This window comes from Olea europaea, chromosome 1 (genome assembly GCF_002742605.1).
Source record: "Olea europaea var. sylvestris chromosome 1, O_europaea_v1, whole genome shotgun sequence".
Lineage (NCBI taxonomy): Eukaryota > Viridiplantae > Streptophyta > Magnoliopsida > Lamiales > Oleaceae > Olea > Olea europaea.
This window is the reverse complement of record NC_036237.1, coordinates 33,602,085-33,623,424: the sequence shown is the minus strand read 5'-3', so window position 1 is coordinate 33,623,424 and position 21,340 is coordinate 33,602,085. Positions and strand designations below refer to the sequence as shown.

General features: G+C 33.1%; 2 protein-coding genes across 3 annotated transcripts; both read left to right on the top strand.

Moving 5' to 3' along the window:
* Positions 1-1,223: 1,223 nt before the first annotated feature.
* Positions 1,224-4,477, top strand: LOC111402096 (40S ribosomal protein S24-1). Its single transcript, XM_023030161.1, has 6 exons — positions 1,224-1,343; positions 1,447-1,521; positions 1,636-1,677; positions 2,172-2,342; positions 3,628-3,714; positions 4,087-4,477. The coding sequence occupies exons 2-6, from the start codon at positions 1,450-1,452 to the stop codon at positions 4,126-4,128; spliced, it is 414 nt and encodes a 137-aa protein (XP_022885929.1). The 5' UTR covers positions 1,224-1,343; positions 1,447-1,449; the 3' UTR covers positions 4,129-4,477.
* A 1,994-nt stretch (positions 4,478-6,471) lies between these two features.
* Positions 6,472-8,991, top strand: LOC111402086 (40S ribosomal protein S18). Of its 2 annotated transcripts, XR_002704184.1 has the most exons (5): positions 6,472-6,574; positions 6,666-6,826; positions 8,273-8,461; positions 8,541-8,833; positions 8,873-8,991. XR_002704184.1 is itself a non-coding variant. In XM_023030143.1 (4 exons), the coding sequence occupies exons 1-4, from the start codon at positions 6,572-6,574 to the stop codon at positions 8,644-8,646; spliced, it is 459 nt and encodes a 152-aa protein (XP_022885911.1). In that variant the 5' UTR covers positions 6,472-6,571; the 3' UTR covers positions 8,647-8,937. The 2 variants fall into 2 exon arrangements, 1 of the variants encoding a protein (XP_022885911.1); XM_023030143.1 differs by having other exon boundaries at positions 8,541-8,937.
* The last annotated feature ends 12,349 nt before the right edge of the window (positions 8,992-21,340 follow it).

Below are 21,340 nucleotides of genomic sequence, written 5' to 3'. Positions count from 1 at the left end.
CAAAAATTTATAGGTAACAAATTACAAATTTTATATACCACAATTTATTTCACGATTACAAATTATCGAAATATTTGGTTCCAAATTATTGAAATCTCGTCACGATTTTAGATTTAGTCACTATCACACATTCTTTTAGATAACAAATTATTTATTGATCACAGCACCTGAATAATGGATCACACTCTTCCTCTCCACTCCATTATCGTTGCCACCATCGCCATAGTCGCCACCACACCAACACTAACTCACCATCACCACAGCCATCTCACCACTACCACCATATCCACAACAATCACAAACAATCACAACACCATCACACACCACGACAACTGCAAAAAACACCACCATGGCAACAATCAACTGCACAAACCACCATAACCATTGGAGAAATCAAACTCATAAATTATAAAAAAATAAAAAAGAAGAAGAAGAAGAAGAAGAAGAAGAAGGAAATAATAGATCTGGGCTGCTATAGATCAACCATTATCATATTAGAAGCAGAAAATGATGAGCGCACAGTTGCCGCGACGCACCAGATCACAATAGCATGTCTAGCTGTTTCTTCGAGCACAGGGCTGCCTGCCACTAGATTTCACCATACCTAAGAAGCAGCGCAGCGATGATGGTGACATTGGTACTGATAATTATTGAGTTTGTCCTAAGATTCAGATCACGTAGCAACATTCATGCCACGCGCAATGACGCCATCCGCATGCTAAATCAAATCGCGACAGACGGCAATAGCTTCTTTCCCCATATTCTCTTTTCCCAAACTGTACAAAATCGTCTTCTGTTTTTGTGTGTAGCTACGACATCTCTAAAGAGGTAGAGGTGCAGCATGAGAACGTTCGAGACTCCGTTAGACATTTCAATGCATCGATAGCAATGACAAGCTGCGTTGAGTGCTTAGTACGAAGGAGCGTCACTACTGCCCAGTGAATAGTCGCGCGAAGTGGTGTGTCATGAAGAGTTGCCGAGTATGAACTCAGGAGATAATCGATTGGAAATGAATTATTGTTGGGGTGAACGGATTGGTGGATGGGTATGTAAATTTATTTAATTTTATAATATTATTATATATTAACAATCTGATTTTTGCTTAATTAAATTTATCGCCTGATTTAAGAATAGTGGTCTTTAAAATTCTGGTGGGATGTAATTTCCACTAGGTCCAAATATATAATAACTAACGGGCCTGCCATTTCGTTGCTTAGCCCACAATAGCCCATGAAAGTACCTTTATACGTCTAAACCCTAGAGTACAATTTTATCTCTTTTGCTTTTGCATCGACGACGCGCCGGCGGAGGCAGCCCAAGGAGCTACTGGCGAGAAAAATAAGGTAATAATCTTTTACTTCTCTCCTCTTATATGTACACATACATCACTTTGTGCATGTAGATGTAGACTTTGAATAATCTGTGGGTTTTTTCTTATATTTACAGAATATGGCGGACAAGGCTGTGACTATCCGAACCAGGAAGTTCATGACAAATCGTCTCCTCTCTAGGAAACAATTTGTAAGTCTTCAGTTTTATTGTATGTTAACATTTGTAATTGTATTTTTCTAGTTTCTATTTAATTGTGCAATTTGATATTTTTACACTCATTTTTATGTTGGATTTGTTTTGTAGGTCATTGACGTGTTACATCCAGGACGGGCAAATGTTTCTAAGGTTTGACTTCTCATTATTTTTCGCATTATACCTTATTTATAGTTTTCATGGATTGAAGTATATGTGTTTGAGATTCGAGAACTCCTCATATTTTGTACTAGTCTCTGTCTATGTCATATTCTGAAAAGGTTAAAATCTGTGGTTTATTGAAAGTTAAACTGGCTTCTGTAGTCGATAATATAATTAGAAAAATCTGTTGGTGTCCTTTGTCGATGATTTACAAGGTTAACTGTAAAATTGTTAAACTTATTGTTTTATGAACGTTATACAAGCCGTGGCATAATAATGGAAATATTGAATGAAACTTCATAAATAAATAAATCTGTTGGTGCTCTCGGTTGATGATTATTAGTTACCTTAAGTTTGCTAAAAGCAATTTTCTGCTCAAATTTTGTTGTGCGTCTAATTTTTACATTTATATTGGCAATTTGATTTAGTTTGGGTAAAAAATTCGTGGTCTCCTTTAGTTATACCTAGTTTGGATATCATTGTAGGCTGAGTTGAAAGAGAAATTGGCAAGGATGTATGAAGTGAAAGATCCAAATGCAATATTTGTGTTCAAGTTCAGGACCCACTTTGGCGGAGGCAAATCCACTGGTTTTGGCTTGATCTATGATTCTGTTGAGAATGCGAAGAAATATGAGCCGAAATACAGACTCATCAGGGTAAGTCCTTTACACCATAAACCTCTCGTGTTGTTTATTTTATGTTGGTAAATGTAACAATTGTTTATTCTATGTTGGTAAATGTAACATCTAAGCTAGTGATATATTCATTTGCATGGTCGGCCCAACATCTTTTGGGATTATGAATATTTAATTGTTAGTTGTACTTGTGTGACACTTTTCTGCTGCGTAGACTATAGTAGTTATTTATTTTTTACTTTACCCCGGCACTTGAGGCCTATAAAAAAATTGGCTTCCTGTACTTACCCAGTAAGTGTGTTTCGCGTGCATCTTTCCTTCATTACTTAGATGGTTATTACTTTTTTGCTGCATGCATTTGTCCTTAAATTGACCTCGTCATGATATGGAACCATTTCTATGTTGCTTTTGATTTTCTTTGGAGGCTAGTTGCAACTTGATATGTCTATATGCATCCCCCTAAAATGACTGTGCCTTTGGTTTTGCGTTACTATGTGCATGGCTAAATGATAACTCTTTTCAAAATATAGGTTTTACAACATTTATTCTATCTGGATACTCATATGTGGCAATTTCTAGAGGAACTATGGTGTAATGATGAAAGTTTTTGCCAAATCAGATACGGCTTAACTTGCAAAAAAAATTTTATACAGAGAGAGAGGTTCTCATCTTATGAAATGCTCATTTGCATAAAATATTATATACTCAATACATTAATTAGTATTGACCAAACATGTCAAAATAACATTTCTACAAGATTTTGACAAAGCCTGGAATAAATTGTGATGCACATTGAGCGCAACTAGTATATATAAAGAAAAATTAATACCATTCATCATCACCACTTTCCCATAAGAACCCTTGATTATGTAATGCCGATATTCATAGTTGATGAAATGGACTGAAAACTCAGTTGAGACCCGGACGAAGTATTTCCCCTTGAAGTTCTAAAAGTTATCCGCAGAAAATCCATAAGGAGATGTTGAAAACGACTTGTGCACAAAAAGCAAAAAGATCCATATGAATGCATCACTGCAGGATGTGCTTATTTTTCCACAATGGCATTTGCTTTTTCACATTTCGATGATTTTATAATTCTTACTTCTTAATGATGTCAATTTGAAGTGGAGAAAAATTCTCTCTAGTGTGTCATATTATACATGCTTGACCTCTTTTGAATCAGTTATTTTGTTTGAATTGTTGTTTTATTAGTTGATAGGTTTGTTGGTTTTATTTCTCAGGCCTCTTAAACTTTTTTTTAAAGATTTTTATATTTTGCTTTGGACATTTGTGATTTTTTATGCAGAATGGTCTTGATACCAAGGTCGAGAAGTCCAGGAAGCAACTGAAGGAGAGAAAGAACAGAGCAAAGAAGATCCGTGGTGTGAAGAAGGTAATACTTTCCACTTTTTTGGTTGAGTTTCTGGACATGGTATAAAAAGTCAAAGATTTTGCAATTATTGGTATAGCTTATAATAACTGTTGAGAAGCACTTGACATCAACTTAATCATTTCTTTTTTTAACTGACGGTTTAACTGGCTTTTGGGGTTGTGAATGAACTGGATCAGGTAAAAGAGGTTATCTTAAAATTAATCAAAGGGCATGCCAACAGACCTGTGCACGTCCACTCTTGATTTTCTATTTTCAAAAGTTTGAATGAATGATATTCTTTTATACGATCTTCTGAGCACTAGTATTTTGGTATTATATTCATGTTACTATCACTATTGTTTTGCAACTAATTTCTTTAATGGACTTGTACAGACTAAAGCTGGAGATGCTGCTAAGGCTGGCAAGAAGAAATGAGTTTTTAGGATTTCATGCTTCAAAACTTCGGAAACTGAATACAGAAAATTCTCTTTGGAGCCAAGTTTCACATATTATTTGTCATTTATCTTGGGTAGTTGCTGTCTTTTATTAGAACAAATGCAATTTCGTGCAGTTTTTCAGTAGAAGGAAGAAAATCATTCAGTTTCATATGATTATATGACATGATCTCTAGCATGCTATGTTGATCCCGATTCCTGATTGTAAACCTTTGGGTACTGCTATGTTTTACTCTTGCCAGTTCAGTAGGGAGATGTTTTTCTTGTTGGTATTGAACTTGAGCTGTTTTTGCCCTTCTCCCAAGTGGAAAGAAAATTTTCGATTATCAGTTGGGGCGAATGATGGCTGACCTTCGTTATTTTAGGTTCGGAGGTGCATGACATCCGTTTAAAATTGTTAGCGTATTTGCTTACTGATTAGGGATTCATGGCTTACGATGTGTGCTCCTACTCCTATAGTCCTTATAAATTAAATTATTATTATAACCTGCCGCTCTGTTTAAATATTTAACTTCGGTGGAATTAGGTGTACATAATTGTCTACATAATAATTTTCATAATTACATGTGGCACTGGATGTAACCTTTAATTCAAATCTCATACTTTCACATCAATAATTTGATGATTGTCACGTCACATTATGGATAACATTATGTGCAATAATTAAGTACATGTAGGCTTTTTCATCTAACTTTTGTATTTGTTATTTTTCTTGACTTATCAAAAAATATGATGAGAAAATAAATCTTATTATACAAACTTCCTTCTTAGGTCATTGTGAAAGGTCCTTGCTAGACGTCCTTGTGGAGAAGGATTTGGTAATGATCAACAGCTAAAAGAGAACGAATCGAAGAGTTTGTAAAGAGCTATCGACTTTAAGAGTGCTACTTGAAATAGGAGTTTTGCTAGTTTGAGTAGAAAAATAATATTTGTAATCCTTTAAGCCCTTAAGAATATGTTGAATAAAATAGAAAAAAGTCGATGATACGCAATTTTTTACTTGTATAACATCCTCCATCTCAAATCAACTCTTTCTAAAAATAGGAACTTGAAGTTGTTTACCTTTTCTTTTAGCTCCAATCAAATTTAACGACATTCCTATTCTTTTTGCAATGTAAGCATCACATTTTACAAAATTTATTAAAAGTAATGCTTAGACATAATAACCGTCAAAGGACAAAATTAAAGGAAACTGACTCAACCTGATTTGATTTGAGTCGATTCTCAAGTTGATTAAGGCATAAAGTATGCAAGTCGATTTTGGTGTTGAGTTTTGCAATCAACCCGATTTTGCCCAAACCTAATATTAAATTTATTTTTTAAATTAAAAAATATATATAAAGCGAGATTCGCAACTCTTTCTTGCCTGTTCCATCCCCGTCGTTCTTGTTCATCAGATTAATTGCTCCTATCATGTCTCAACTCTCAAGCATATAATAGTTAGTAAAATTTCTCATAATGGATTGAAAAATACCAATATTTATCTCATAAGAGTGTAGTAGATTGTAGAGTAGGACAAAATAACTCTATTCGTGTTGGGGCCTTCTAAACGATTCAATTTAATGGAGGTTTGTTGTGCAAAATTAATCAACCTCTAAAATAATAATATTACCGAGTCCGAAAGTATTATTTTAGTGGATCGTTTATTGTGCAAAAATTAAAATGAAAAAAAAAAAACTAAATTATTAGAGATTAAAGAGTTAATTTTTCCAGTGGTCACTAGGTCCATATCTTTGATTGACCACTGAAGTTTAAAACATCGAGTTTTGACACCAAATTTCGAAAATGTCGAGTTTTGGTCACTGAATTTAGATCCATGTCTTTGATTGGTCATTAAAGTTTAAAATATCCAATTTTGGTCATTGAACTTAGGTCGATGTCATTGATTGCTCACTGAACTTAGGTCCATATCTTAGATTGCTCATTGAAGTTTAAAATGTCGAATTTTGACCACTGAACTTTGGAATATGCCATTTATTACTCACTAGTATAACTGTTGAATTTTGAAAAATATCAAGTTTAAAATGAATAATGTATAACATTTTTCAAAATTCAGTGAGTAATATACAATATTTTTTAAAGTTCAGTAAGTAATGTACAATATTTAGTAATGTACAACATTTTTCAAAGTTCAATGACTAAAACTTGACATTTTAAATTTCAGTGGTCGATCAAAGATATGGATCTAAGTTTAGTGACTAGAACTCGACATTTAAAGTTCAGTGGTCAATCAAAGACATGAATATAAGTTCAATGACCACTGGAACAATTAACTCGAGATTAAAATGTCAATTTACAATGTAGTCCTCCAGTCTATGGTATATAAAAACCGGGCGACTCAAAACAAGATTTAGGGTTTTGGGCTTTTTTTTATCCTCCGAAGCCAAAGCAGCCGTCTTACACAAACCGACCGAATTCTAGCCATGGTTAATCTCTCCTGCATATACGTTCATATGCATAGATTTCTGTTGATCTCGGTATTGATCTATATCTTTTGTCGATTTTTGAATTTTGCAGTCTTTGATAGCAAATGAGGATTTTCAGCACATCCTTCGTGTGCAGAACACGAATGTGGATGGTAAGCAGAAGATAATGTTCGCACTTACGTCAATCAAGGGTATCGGTCGTCGATTCGCCAATATTGTCTGCAAGAAAGCTGATATTGACATGAACAAGAGGTTTTCTTTTCCTTTTTCCTCTGTATCTCTTTATTTTTCATATTATTTAATTTTTTTACTCCGCTACATATAATGTTTTTACCTTGCTGATTTTATACGCTTGCTGATTCTATCGAGTGAATTGATTTATTGATTCAGTGCTATGACAACGTCGCATAAGTTATCTTAATATTGACACTCCTGAGACACCCTGAGAGCACTCGAAAATTTACTGTCACAGAAAACATAATATCCTTAAATTTTGTTTTGCACAAATATCACAAAAAGAATGTTTATTTAAATATCTCCCTTAGAGGGAGAAGGTCTCATCGAAAAATTTAGTTAACCAGAAAAACGTTGGATCTAGATAACTGCAAAAAGCATTGGCAAATATTTGAATTTCTGAAGAGGACTGGCATATTCATTCGAAATGTTAAAATTAAATACACTACCATTAGATAAAATAAAGGCCACGCTTTGGAATTACTGCTAATTCAGTCCTTTTAGTCAGAATGTTGTTTTTATTTTATTGAATCATTTTGTAAGTTGACTATAACATGGTGATTGAGTGTTGTCTTTTGCTACAACTAAATACTTTGAATGTAGCATCTTAGTCGTGACAAATTGTTATTTTGGCACAGTTTTTATTTCTTCATCTTTGTTGTTTGGCATTCTTCTTAGTTTGGGAATCAGTCAGGCATTCCCAGTCATAATGATTTTATGATTGTAATTCTTATGTAATTTGAGCTGAGCCTGTCTGCCGATGAAAATGAATGCTTATATTCAACAGAATGTTGGACACCATAGCAGGGAGGGGGTTTGCATTCCTAGTCATAATGATTTTATGATTGTAATTCTTATGTAATTTGAGCTGAGCATGTCTGCCGATAAAAATGAATGCTTATATTCAACAGAATGTTTGACACCATACCAGGGAGGGGGTTTGACAAAAATTGCAGAGCGGGCCACTTGGCCTCACTGGTTAATCTAATTTTTGGTTTTCAATTTATTCTTTGGGAAAACCAAAAAAAGATTTAATGCAGGCTTGCCAGGCCGTGGACCTTTATACTCAATGCAGCCCTTTCAACCTTTACACCCTAGCAGGGAGGGGGTTTGAATTGGACATTGGTGAAATATCAATTCACACCTGGTGGATTCGCTCCTACTTCTACTATTGTGAATTTGGTAACCACCAGTTCCATGGGATGAAATGGAGCTTGAGTATATTTTGTCCAATGCATTTTCGTTCATCAAGCTATGGTCTGTTTTTTTGTAGACCAATAGGAGGCTTTACATGTTATTCAATGTACATCATGTTGTGATAGCATTTTACTTTGGGTTTAAGGTTTTAATTTCATGCTAATTACGCTTATGAATTTAGATTGTATGGAAACCTTGGCTTTTGCTCATGACTTAAGTTCAGGACTGACCTGATCGAAAATTTTATCTTGGAAACAACTGTTGTAGGGCTGGTGAGCTTTCGGCCGCTGAGATTGACAGCTTGATGACTATTGTGGCCAATCCTCGACAATTCAAAATCCCTGACTGGTTTCTGAACAGGAAGAAGGATTACAAGGATGGAAAATTTTCTCAAGTGACTTCTAATGCTCTGGACATGAAACTGAGGGATGATCTTGAGCGTTTGAAGAAGATTAGGTTCAATCTTATGCTTTGCTATTTTGATCTGTTTCTCTTGCTTGCCTATATTTACTTGGGTTTTGTGAGACAATTGTAGGAACCACCGTGGTCTCCGTCACTACTGGGGTCTTCGAGTGCGTGGACAGCACACCAAGACCACTGGCCGTAGGGGAAAGACTGTTGGTGTCTCCAAGAAGCGATGATTCTCTTTCGCATTATTCTCACGAACACACTGTTTGGTTTTAGGCTTCACTTGACCTATGATCTCGCATCTGATAAAATGCTAGCTTTCGGATCTCTTTTAAAGAACTTTCTTAGTGTGATTTTGGGGTATTGTTAAATGTTACTCTCCTTTTTTTAGCGATTTTGTTGCATTTTAAGTATTTATAGGCCGATAAATCGATTTTGTTGCATTTTAAGTATTTATAGGCCGATAAATCAGCATGTCACCTCTATTATTTGAGATTCCGGATTCATATCTTCTGTTTTTATGTTCTTAACAGCGTCATGGTTGCATTTGGTAATATAGAAAGTCAAATTTTTATCAATCAGCGCCTCTTCTCTGTGCACAAATCTCCCTTACGTAAACCTATGAAACACTGACGCGCTACCTCTCCACCACTTGTAATCAGGGTTAAAATGGGTTGATGTTTACAAATATTACTATAATATACAATGGTTAAATATATTTAAATATTATGGAACACGCTAACAAATTTTAGAAGCAAGTGAATTGAGTTAATTTTGTTTAGGAAGTTTGAGTAATTTTACAATGGTAAAAGTGTTTATTAAGAGAGTATATTTACAATAAAGTATTAGGTTCGATACTTTTCATTTGGGACTAGGCTGTTTGGAACTAGTTTGGTACATTTAAAAAATATGAACGTGTTGGGTTAAGGTTACATACCTAGTTAAGTGTTGTCTCAAAACTTATTCACGCCAGTCTAAGTTGCTTGAAAAAGTTGATAGATAAGTCATTCTTTCCTTCCTACAGAGTCGTACACAAGATTTTTGCCTCACATGACTTTTTATTCAATTCTTTCAAATTGATTGGTAATTAGGATCATTTAGTCAAGTTTTTAGTCCCAATTGAGCTCTTTCAAGGACATATACCTCGATAAGTACTATTGGAAAATCGATTCACGTTGATCTAACTTGCTTGACACAAATAGATATGAGATAAGGTGAAGGACCCACTTTCCATGTCACGTTTTCATTGCATGGACTATTTTTTTTTTTTTCCAAATCAATTTGCAGACAATAATTTGTTCAAAAATATTATTTTTACAAAGGGATGGAGAAGAAACAAGTAACAAGAAACAAGAAAATAAATATGAAGATGAAGGCCTGAACATGTTATTATTGTCTTCAAACGATATTTGCTCCCTCTCGAATTGAATTAAGATGCTTGAAGGGATCCTGATAAACGGATTGTAGGATTTATCAAGTCTTTACAAAGATTTAATACGCAAGTATTAGTGAAATTCTCCAAAATTTGAGAATGTAAAAGTAAGGTTTGAATATGAGAAGAAAATGGATTTTCAACACTTTGGAATGAAAAATTGATCTCAAATGGGGTTTAGATTCTATGAGTTTTTTATGTTTTTTCTTGGTCATCAACCAAATATTTATAGCCTTCAAACATTGCCATACGAAGTGGTGCCAAAACCCTCGAAAAGCCACCAGAATTTTGAACAAGACGATCACTAACGACTAGTCAAGCCTTTTATGCGGTTGCATTAAACAAATCTATGCGACCGCATAATTTATCTCACGATAGGGCCTTTAGACCCTACATATGCCTATACTCATTGGCCAAATTTTGGCCTCCAAAAATGGTTATTTCCCCTTCACATATCTTATTGATTTTGAACAACATACAACAATATTCAATTCTGATAACGAAATTTTACATTTTTGGGCAAATAAAATCTTGGGTGAGGAACAAAACTATTACAACAACCTACATATGAAGTGGAGTTAGGGCGCGGTGGGGCCGGGGGGGCCGTGGGGTGAGAGTGGAGGGTAAACTCAGCCTATCCACATGCCACGTAGCCACATTCCCCCCCAGGTGGTTAAATTACTCATTTGTTACTTGTAATTGCTGATACTAAACAAACTACTTGCAAGTTCTCCAACACTAGGATTTGAATTTATTTATTTAGTAAAAATAATGACCATAATTTAAAAAAGAGATATTAAAATATCCCCTCTCCCTGCCGTGGAATAAGTGAAATAAAAAAAAAAAATTGGACTTTTGTTCAAGAATGAATTTCATTAGATGACTCGTACTCGATTTATTATTTGGAACTCAATCGAATCCCGAATATTATAAAATAGGATGAGTTGAGTTAAAAAGAAAATGGAAAGATATTGTCGAGTTTGAAAATTACTTAGAGAGAATTGGTTGTATTTATTAATTAATAAGAAATCCTGGAATTTGAATTTACAACTTTCTTGCATGGTTCATATAAGCTTCACAATCTTTTCCGATATATTTAGGACCTTAAATATTGATATGAGAGAAGAAAATGAAGTGGTAGGAATGCCCGTTTTTTTTTCTTTTTTTTTTTTTTTTAAAGGGAAAAGGAAAGAAATATTGAAGATAAAACTCATTTATAAAAGGATAATTTAGTAACACTGTTGCAACAAATCATCACCCAATTCTATAAGGGTAAATACACCACAATTTTTGTTAATTACATCACATTTTAATTAATGAATATCCTTAAACTTTTCTTATTTTTATGTTTTTTTTTACAATGATTCTTAAAATTTGTTTTCATTTTCCAAAAAAAAAAGGGGGAAAAAATAGCTCTAGTAAGATGGAAAATGAATTCTCACCATTTTGGTGAGAATTCAAATTCATCAAAAAGTCGGAAATTGTCTACGTGGCTAAAGAAAGTAGAAAAGGTTTTCCATGGAAAATTTGTCCTACCAAATACCACAAAAGTTTGAAAATCTTGGTTATTTTCCATTTTCCATGGAAAATGTTTAGCAATCAAACAGGGCCTAATTAATTGAATGTTAAAAATGTAAATGTGACAAGAAAAAAGTTGTGGATATAAGGTTATGTTTGATTGCACTCCAATTCCATGGAAAATGGAAATCAAATTCCATCTTTCTAATTTTTTGTTGTTTGATTGGCAAAATTTTCCCTAGAATTCGAATTTCACATTTTATGTCACATAAGCTAATTTCTTTTTTTTTTCTTGGATTCCATGGTGAGAATTGTAAATTTTAGTTACTGTCATAGTTATTAAAATCGGACCGAACTGGCCGGTTTGACCTGAAAACAGGTGAATCGGACACTGGTCCAGTCCGGTTAGCACAGTTTGGTCCATTTACAATCAAACCGGATAAGAACTGCCAAAACCAGTTCATATATGTCATAAACCGGGCGGATTTAAGTGAACCGAAAACCGGTTCACATGTCAACCAATTTTTGTGAAATTGGTACCTATTGAAATTTATATCAAAGTTGCATGAAGTGAGAATCGAACCCTCATTACCTTATTGAAAGGTTGAAGCTTTGACCACCATGGTAGATGTAGAATTGTGACAAATAATGTGATATATTTAGTTTAACTACAATGACATGAAATAACATTTATACTGTCTTTTTATTTTAAAAAATACTTTCAATTAAAATTAAGAAATAACATCGACTCACCGGTTTAACCACTAACCCCGGTTGAACCATTGACCCAATGACCCGATGGTTTTTTGGGGTCGATAATCGGGTCGGGTCTGATAACTATGGTTACTGTAGCATTTTTTTTCAATTATTATTATTATTATTTTTTTTTGTTGGCAATGGAAACAAATTCTAAAAATTATTATAAAAAAATATTTTCGTTTAAATGACAATTTTCATGTAAAACAAAGCCAAATGAACAACAAAAGATAGATGATTTTCTTGAAATTTTTGTTTTTTTTTTGTGTTGGCAATGAAAACAAATTTCATCTCCAATATTTGTAAAATCTATCCCTTTAATTGACAATTTTTCTGTAAAACAAAGCCAAATGGAGATAAAAAAACATTTTTATTTCAACGTTTTTCACATGAAAAATTATCCCATTCAACCATAATAATTTACAATTCTCAGGAATATAATTTCTAAACAATTCAATTCCATTCCATTTTTGCAATCAAACGGACCCTAAAAGTAAAAACGAACAAATATTGAAAATCTTTCCTGTAATCAAAATGTGGTGCAGATATAAAAAAATGTTGTGTAAATATAATTATCCTTCGGATAATCAAATATAGAAGTATCATCACCCCACCCACCTCAGCTCACTTAAGTGTGTATATATATAATCAGTTTATGTTGCGAGTTCATAGTTGGAACACTCCAACCTATTTCTCGAAGAAGAAAAGGGTTTCTCTCTGTAGATTATTGTCTGAAAATGGAAGAAAATGATTTTGGTTGTCTTCAAGAAAGAATGCTATGGTTTCCTACACAAACTCTTAATCATGCAAAAACCATTCATTCTCACAAAAGGTACATGCTTGTATATTAGAAATCTTTTGTGTTCGGAAACTTAAAAAAGATTAAGAGTATTTTCAAGAGACTTTTTTTTTTTTTAAAGAGCATATTTAGCAATTTAGAGAGTATCTATGAATTTAGAAAACAAAAAATTTTAAATGTTTCAAGAGGTTCTTTATTTTTATCATTTACTTTTACTACTCCCAAAAAGTATTTATTATTTTTTTCTATATTTTATTTTCACTAGCTTTTCTCCAAATTATTATATTATTTTTCTACATTGAAAATTGAAATAGTTTGAGGACATTTAATTATAGAGAGTGAATCTGACCCACTATCTATTTTAAAATATTCATTTAATGAATCTCTTGGAACAAATTTTTAAGAGTTGGTTGTTTATAATAGAGAAAATCTTATATTTAAATAGTCTTTTAAAGAGACTTTAACATTTCGTTTTAGCATACGTCACAGAAATGAAAATGCATAATCCACTATTCTGCCTTTATGCAGAGTCTGTAGACTGATCACTCGAGGCATACAAGCTATATGATCGATGATTTCAATTCGCCTCGATTTCACATAGTGGAAATTAAAAAAATATTCTTTTATTTTTTCGAAAATATAAAGCAAGCTCAATGAATTATCAAGTATTATGATTTTTTTTTCAATGAATATTTTGAATCTTCTTTTTTCAGATGGTGTAACACATCAAGTTAAAATAGTAGCTTGATTAATTTTGTTATTTTGAATATTTAACATTAAATTAATTAGCATGATTATATTATTTGAATATAGCATTTTTCTTAATCTTAAAGGTTTTGACATTTGTTTATTGTCTTGCAGTTGAAGGAGCAGTTTAAATTTCCGACAAGGCGAGAACCACGTCAGCACGGCCAAGAATCACTTCCTCCATTGGAACACACTTTCTTGTCTCTCCTTTCTATGATTTTCTCTTTTTTAAATTCTTTTTCTTTCCCTTATTAAAATAAAGTCACTTAGTCAGGCTTAAAAACAGACAGTGAATAAACATACCGACGTGTTAGAAAATAATTGAGTGTTTTTGTTTTAATTTTTCAAAGCGTTCAATCATGCGTCGACAATGTTCTGTCTCAAAAGTCAAACCTGAATAAAGGACGTATAGGTTGCCGTGGATTAACTGTTATTTAAAATAAGTTTTGTTAGTAAATAAATATAATTTTGAAGTAATTTGATTAAGAGTTCATTTAACTTATTTTTAAGTTTATCAAACATTCTATTAGAAACCGTCATCTTAAAATTTTCCACTTTTTCGTGATGTCTTAATTCTTAATGGAAATTTCTTTTGTTCTCTTGAGATTGAGATAAAATTAAATAAAAGAAATCCTACCCCACAATGTATATAAAGAAAGCTATTATTATTTATTTAGCAATAAGTGATGTATCTTATATAATTAATTGTCAAGCTATATGATCGATGATTTCAATTCGCCTCGATTTCACATAGTGGAAATTAAAAAAATATTCTTTTATTTTTTCGAAAATATAAAGCAAGCTCAATGAATTATCAAGTATTATGATTTTTTTTTCAATGAATATTTTGAATCTTCTTTTTTCAGATGGTGTAACACATCAAGTTAAAATAGTAGCTTGATTAATTTTGTTATTTTGAATATTTAACATTAAATTAATTAGCATGATTATATTATTTGAATATAGCATTTTTCTTAATCTTAAAGGTTTTGACATTTGTTTATTGTCTTGCAGTTGAAGGAGCAGTTTAAATTTCCGACAAGGCGAGAACCACGTCAGCACGGCCAAGAATCACTTCCTCCATTGGAACACACTTTCTTGTCTCTCCTTTCTATGATTTTCTCTTTTTTAAATTCTTTTTCTTTCCCTTATTAAAATAAAGTCACTTAGTCAGGCTTAAAAACAGACAGTGAATAAACATACCGACGTGTTAGAAAATAATTGAGTGTTTTTGTTTTAATTTTTCAAAGCGTTCAATCATGCGTCGACAATGTTCTGTCTCAAAAGTCAAACCTGAATAAAGGACGTATAGGTTGCCGTGGATTAACTGTTATTTAAAATAAGTTTTGTTAGTAAATAAATATAATTTTGAAGTAATTTGATTAAGAGTTCATTTAACTTATTTTTAAGTTTATCAAACATTCTATTAGAAACTGTCATCTTAAAATTTTCCCACTTTTTCGTGATGTCTTAATTCTTAATGGAAATTTCTTTTGTTCTCTTGAGATTGAGATAAAATTAAATAAAAGAAATCCTACCCCACAATGTATATAAAGAAAGCTATTATTATTTATTTAGCAATAAGTGATGTATCTTATATAATTAATTGTTTCTGAACTTGGTGGTTTAAAATTTAAGTTTATATTTATTTAATTTGCTACTAGTTTAAAATTTAAGATCCCAATTTCATTAACTAATGTACTATGCCTTCTAAGGTTTATTTGGTTGAGACATTTTTTTAAACACATATCTACTTCAATTTTTTCAATTGTGAATGATGATCACAAATCTACAACTCCTTTATATAAATTTCTATATATAAATAAATATATTTAAACGCTTAATCATTCAAAATCTAACTAATCTTCTCACGTTTTAATAGCTTTATCGTCACACAAGATCAACCCCAATATTGCAAAGAACAAGAAATCCCACACATTGGGCAGCTGGTGGACCTGGAATGCAAGCCATCTTCCTCGGTTCAAGCAAAAAATCATTAGGGGTAGGATTTTTTCTTCCGAGAAGACGAGGCACCGACTTTAAATTTAACAAAAAATCAGGTATAACTATGCACGTAAAAATGCCATTCTTTGTGGGAAAAAATGTGCATGGATTCATGCTTTTTCCTACTGTGCAGTTTGTTCACCAGTTCTCCTCCTTCTCGAGTTGTTCACACACTCAACCTTAATGTTCACGAACTTGACCAACGTATTAAACCCAACCAAGGTTCTCTCTCTTTCTCACCTATTGCTGAAGTAGTAACTTGGTCCTCAAACTATCATTATCCTAGCATATTAGTCCTTGATGTCAAAAACCATCTAAATCCTCATTAAATTGTCCCATGACCCCAACAAATTTGAAAATGAAATATAGTTTCATGTGACAATTTAACAATGATTTATGAAAAATCAGTCGATACCATCTTACTAATCAAGCAATAAATGTTGGGCCAATAATAGTATTTTCACATTTTAATCCATTATGAAATTTCAAATTTATTTGAAACAATTTTTTTTTTTTTGGTTTGCAGATCTTAACAAGGGAAATGATTGTTCTCCAGAGATTTTTCTCCCCAAGGATGGACTTGCTATCTCTCAAAGGAGCGTTGGGAATGGGGTGAGATGTAGACAAGATCTCATAATACAGAATTCTGTAATCTAAATAGTAATTCACATTATTGGCAAAACTCGAGTCAAATTTAGAAGTAACTTTGTCTCCATTTCCCTAAACTATACAAGGATTTTTCAGACTTTTTTCCAAAACCTTAATCCTATATACATATTTGCTTCATCTATTCCAACACTATCTGCTGATTGTGAATTGCTTAATATCAGTCAGTCATGCCAGGAGAGCAACAGCACTGTACATCTCCATATGATGTAAAGCCTTGCCCTCTGCTCTCTAATCTGCTTCAAAAACCGATGTGTTGACTGGAGCTTTGAGCTTCTCAATGTTGTTGCCATGATTGTTCTTTAAGGGTTTATCAGAAAACTTGAAATTCTCTGAGGTTTTATTTGTGGATGGAAAGTTTCTTAGAGTTCTCTTGATTTATATAAGAGAGACATTCAAGATATGGAAGTAGGAATTTGTGGTGAATGATAATCTTTGGCCCCCCTTTTTTAGAGACATTCATTTAAGATGACTGTTAAGACTTGGGGTCCATCTTAATAAGGTCAATCTTATTAAGAGAAGTGTCCCAATCCTTTATATGTTAAGACTTGGGGTCCATCTTAATAAGGTCAACCTTATTAAGAGAAGTGTCCCAATCCTTTATATATTGGTCATTGTTTCGGTATTTTACCGATGTGGGATTATATTCCCTTAACATGCCCCCACAAGATGGTGGCTCGTTTGAGCAGACCAATCTTGAAATCCGTGTGCTCATTTTAGAGACTTAATCGGATCGAATCGCTCGTTGGAGCTTAATGGGCTCTGATACCATGTTAAGACTTGGGGTCCATCTTAATAAGGTCAACCTTATTAAGAGAAGTGTCCCAATCCTTTATATATTGGTCATTGTTTCGGTATTTTACCGATGTGGGATTATATTCCCTTAACAATGACAAAGTAAACTTTTTAACTTGTCTCCTTGCCAACACTACTCGAAAATGACTTGTTATTGATCGACTCCCACCTTGTTGTATTAATGTAATTATACTGTGCACTTATCCTCTCGACTACAAAAATATGGAGAAATCTGTTGGGAAATTTTACGTCAATCTCCTTTATTTTTATTTATCCGCAGGATCTTTTGCTGTTCAGAAAAATATTAGCAAATAGGAAAAATAAAGAATATAACATACAAATTAAACGGACCGTCAAGATTTTTTACTATATGAAATTTTTTTACAATCATATAAAATTTCACTCACCAACCCAATTCCCAAGTATTACAAAGAAAAAATAAACCTGAACTTTTCCACACCTACTTTTCTGCCTTTTGTACTAAAAGTCTCAAGTTACTATACTCACAATATTTTTCTCTCAGATCAACTCTTTCGTTACACTAAAAATAATGAAATATATCCACTATTTATAGGATCAATAACAAAGTAGAAGAGTTTAATTTAAACTCAAATAAGACTCATTTAACTCAACAAGGATTCTTTCATGTGCAAGATTCCAAAATCGACTGTAAATTGGGATTTTGCTCTCAATTTTGATTAAAAGTCTTCCATACAATAACTACCTTTTATTATTTGCAATAGAAGTCTTCCAACTTTTAACTTTTGAGGCAATTACCCAACAATCACCACCTTACCGAAAATGAGTTAAAATATTGTTATCTCTTTTACAACTTTTAATCACAATACTTGAAAAAAAGTAAGTCTTTGACACACTTTAACGGTCTCATACTCCACCATATGAGTATAAGGCCTCAGAATTATTCGCGAACTCTAAGTATTTCATTGGCTACATGTCGAAATAATCATGTTAATAGTTATGGTGCAACTCTCTCACCAACTTTTCTAGAGAGCTCATCAGCCATCGATACAACACCACTACATACTTATACACCTTGCATCAAATTTCAGTCAATTCTATGTGCAGATATGTTGATTCGCGCTAGTAAGAACACATGATCTATTATGACAACTAGCGACATGCCATGAGTATGTTTCCAATCTTACTTTACGACACCACATCCGCATCCTCCTCCATGAGGAGACACACATTGTTCGACCCCAAGCAATTAGCCGACCCTGCTCCCCAGTCTGACCGTAGTTCCAACAAATTATTTTCTTCCTCATGGAGTTTTCCTTCTTCCCCTTTTCAGTCACAAGCGATGCATTGTCAAATGGAATATTCTGTCTCCCTAATCTTCTTTCTTCTGAGATCAAGTTGCATGTCACTTTCGTGAAACTCACAATTTCTTTCCCATACGTCAAGATTGGCTTGATATATTCATAGGTAGATGGAAGAGACCAGGTGAGCCATAGTGCCTTATCCTCATCATCTATCTTCACTCCAATAAACTTGAGTTCTGAAACGATCCCATTGAGAACACTCAAATGGTCAGAGATTTTCATACCTGTCTCCATACGCAATGAATGAAATTGCTTCTTCAGGTACAATTGATTTGAGAAACTCTTTGTTTGATATAGTTCTTCTAGCTTCTTCCATACTTCCTTTGCAGTAGATATCCCATGAATATTTGCAAGAATGTTTTTAGCAAAGAGATGTATCATGTTTGCAGCCTTCAAATTCAACTCTTCCCAATCCTCATCACTCATATTAGATTCAGCTTCCTCGCCAAAATTCTTGGTTGGTTTTTCTTTCAAAACCTTGCACAGTCCAGTTTCAATCAATAAATCCATAACTTGTACTTGCCACAAGCCAAAATTTTTCTCCCGTCAAATTTCTCCACATCATATTTCAACGACAACATATTTTTTTGATACTCCGAACCACTTGACGTTCTAATACCACTTGTTGGGAAATTTTACACCAATTTCATTTATTTATATTTACCCGCATGATTTTTTATTGTTCAGAAGAATATTAGTAAATATGAAAAATAAAGAATATAACTCACAAATTAAACGGATTGTCAAAAGTTTTCACTATATAAAAAATTGTTACAATTATATAGAATTTCACTCACCAACCACTCTCCAAGTATTACAAAGAAAAAATAAACCCAAACTTTATCATACCCACTTTTGTACTTTTTGTACGAAAAATCTCAATATGCTAGGCTCACAATATTTTTCTTAGATCAACTATCTGGCCACACAAAAAATAATGAAATATATCCATTATTTATAGGATCAATAACTAAGTAGAAGAGTTTAATTTATTCTAAAACAAGACTCCTTTAACTCAACGAGGATTTCTTTATGTGCAAGACTCCAAAATGAGTTGTAAATTGGAGATCAAATTCTGCCATCAACTTTAATTAGAAGTCTTCCGTACAATAACTACTTTTTATTATTTGCAATAGAAGTCCTCCAACTTTTGACTTTGAGGCAACTACCCAACATAATCCATGCGAATATTTTCGAATTTTCGGAGGCTGATTTCTTTGAGTGCAAGAGTGAAATCACCATGTACTATTTTCTTCAAAAACTCGTAATGGCGAAGTGAAGGTAACTTTTATATTGAGAGTGAATCGATATAATTTCGTATATTTCTTTTTTCTAGTTTTGTTCGTCACGACTCTCGTACTTAGACATTAAAATTAGGGAGTACGTTCGTAAGAATGAAACTCAAAAGAATTGAAGGACAATGCAAAACTAAGAATCTTACCAGAACTTGATATGGGCCCGAATCCTTTTGAAAGAGAGGTGCCTACAAGGAGGCAAATAGGTGGTGATGTCTCATCGTAACATGGAATTTCTCACCCGCCACCACTACCCCCACCAAGTTAGGTCATGTTATCCGAATACTCGTGTTCAAAAAGAATGATACAATTTGTTAAATATATTATATATTTTGTACGTCTTGGCAAAAAATAAACGGGGAACGAAAATAGGCAAAAGATCAAGCCGACAGGATATTTTGGATGCATAGAGAGCAATAAATTTGTTGTTATAACTCGACTGCCTTGACAACATATGACAATTTAATTTAATTTTATGAAATATTCTTCCTTGTCCCAGACCTATTTTAACAAGGTATCAAAGTTGTTTCTTTTTCTATTTAGTTTCTTAGCTTATTTTTCTCTCTAATATTATATAAATCGAGACTTAATTTGATGTCGTAAAACAAACTCGAAAGAACCCATCCCCTTGATGTCGTAAAACAAACTCGAAAGAACCCATCCCCTTTAGGGATTTCTTGAAAAATCTCACATAAGTATCATATAAAGAGATAAGTGAGTTTGACTTAAAATGTTAGCTGCACGTCAATATATATTATTTCGCATATAATCCACATTTAACAATCATGATCTTTAACATCCTTCATTCTTTTATTTTTTTTTATTTTTTTGAGCTCCAATAGGTTGCATCTCTTCTCTTCGGAAATTCTTCTATTTTTCTTGATTTAGTAAAATGACAACAATAAATTAACTCTCATCCTCAACTACTTTGAAGTTGTCTTCTTCACAACAAATACCTAACAATTTATGAACCTAAATAAATTTATAACCGCGTCAAATTATCAAAATTTTCAACCATACATTTTATCAACTTATATCAAAACGTACTCAAATGTTTACCTTAATCTATTATCATTTATCGATCTTTTTCCTATCAAAAAAGTCCCATAAGAAAATTAGGCTCCACCGCACCCCCAAAATCTTTTATCCAAAGGCCCAACTAGGATCCAAACACTCATAATCGATCAATGTTATCATTTAGAGATCTCGTGCCATAGCTTTTTTCCCCCACGCAACCCCACGATGAATTGAAATATCAATGGCTAGGCATATCTTAACCTCACAATCATCACGTGCCACGTGTCTCGTTAGATTTCCAGGTCAATGTTCCTAATATTAATTACAACTTCAGTTGGGCCCAAATGTAAGCCCTTTAGCAGACATAGTGGGCCTCCATCTCAATATTAATGCCTTACGACCATGACATCTGTATTGGGCCATTAGCCTTATGGGCCCAATCCCACGTGACCAGCGCTGAATTAAAGAGCAACATCATGAAGATTCCTGACCTTATCTCAATAGGAAAAAGATGATGTGTACCACATGCTATGTCTGTTTGTACCCCACATGAAT

Excerpts from the sequence above, each read along its gene's own strand:
- LOC111402096 (XM_023030161.1), top strand. The coding sequence starts at position 1,450 with ATGGCGGACAAGGCTGTGACTATCCGAACCAGGAAGTTCATGACAAAT. Across the intron at positions 2,343-3,627 it reads CGAAATACAGACTCATCAGG|AATGGTCTTGATACCAAGGT; the intron begins GTAAGTCCTTTA and ends TTTTTTATGCAG. Across the intron at positions 3,715-4,086 it reads AGATCCGTGGTGTGAAGAAG|ACTAAAGCTGGAGATGCTGC; the intron begins GTAATACTTTCC and ends GGACTTGTACAG.
- LOC111402086 (XM_023030143.1), top strand. Across the intron at positions 6,827-8,272 it reads GATATTGACATGAACAAGAG|GGCTGGTGAGCTTTCGGCCG; the intron begins GTTTTCTTTTCC and ends CAACTGTTGTAG. Across the intron at positions 8,462-8,540 it reads GAGCGTTTGAAGAAGATTAG|GAACCACCGTGGTCTCCGTC; the intron begins GTTCAATCTTAT and ends AGACAATTGTAG.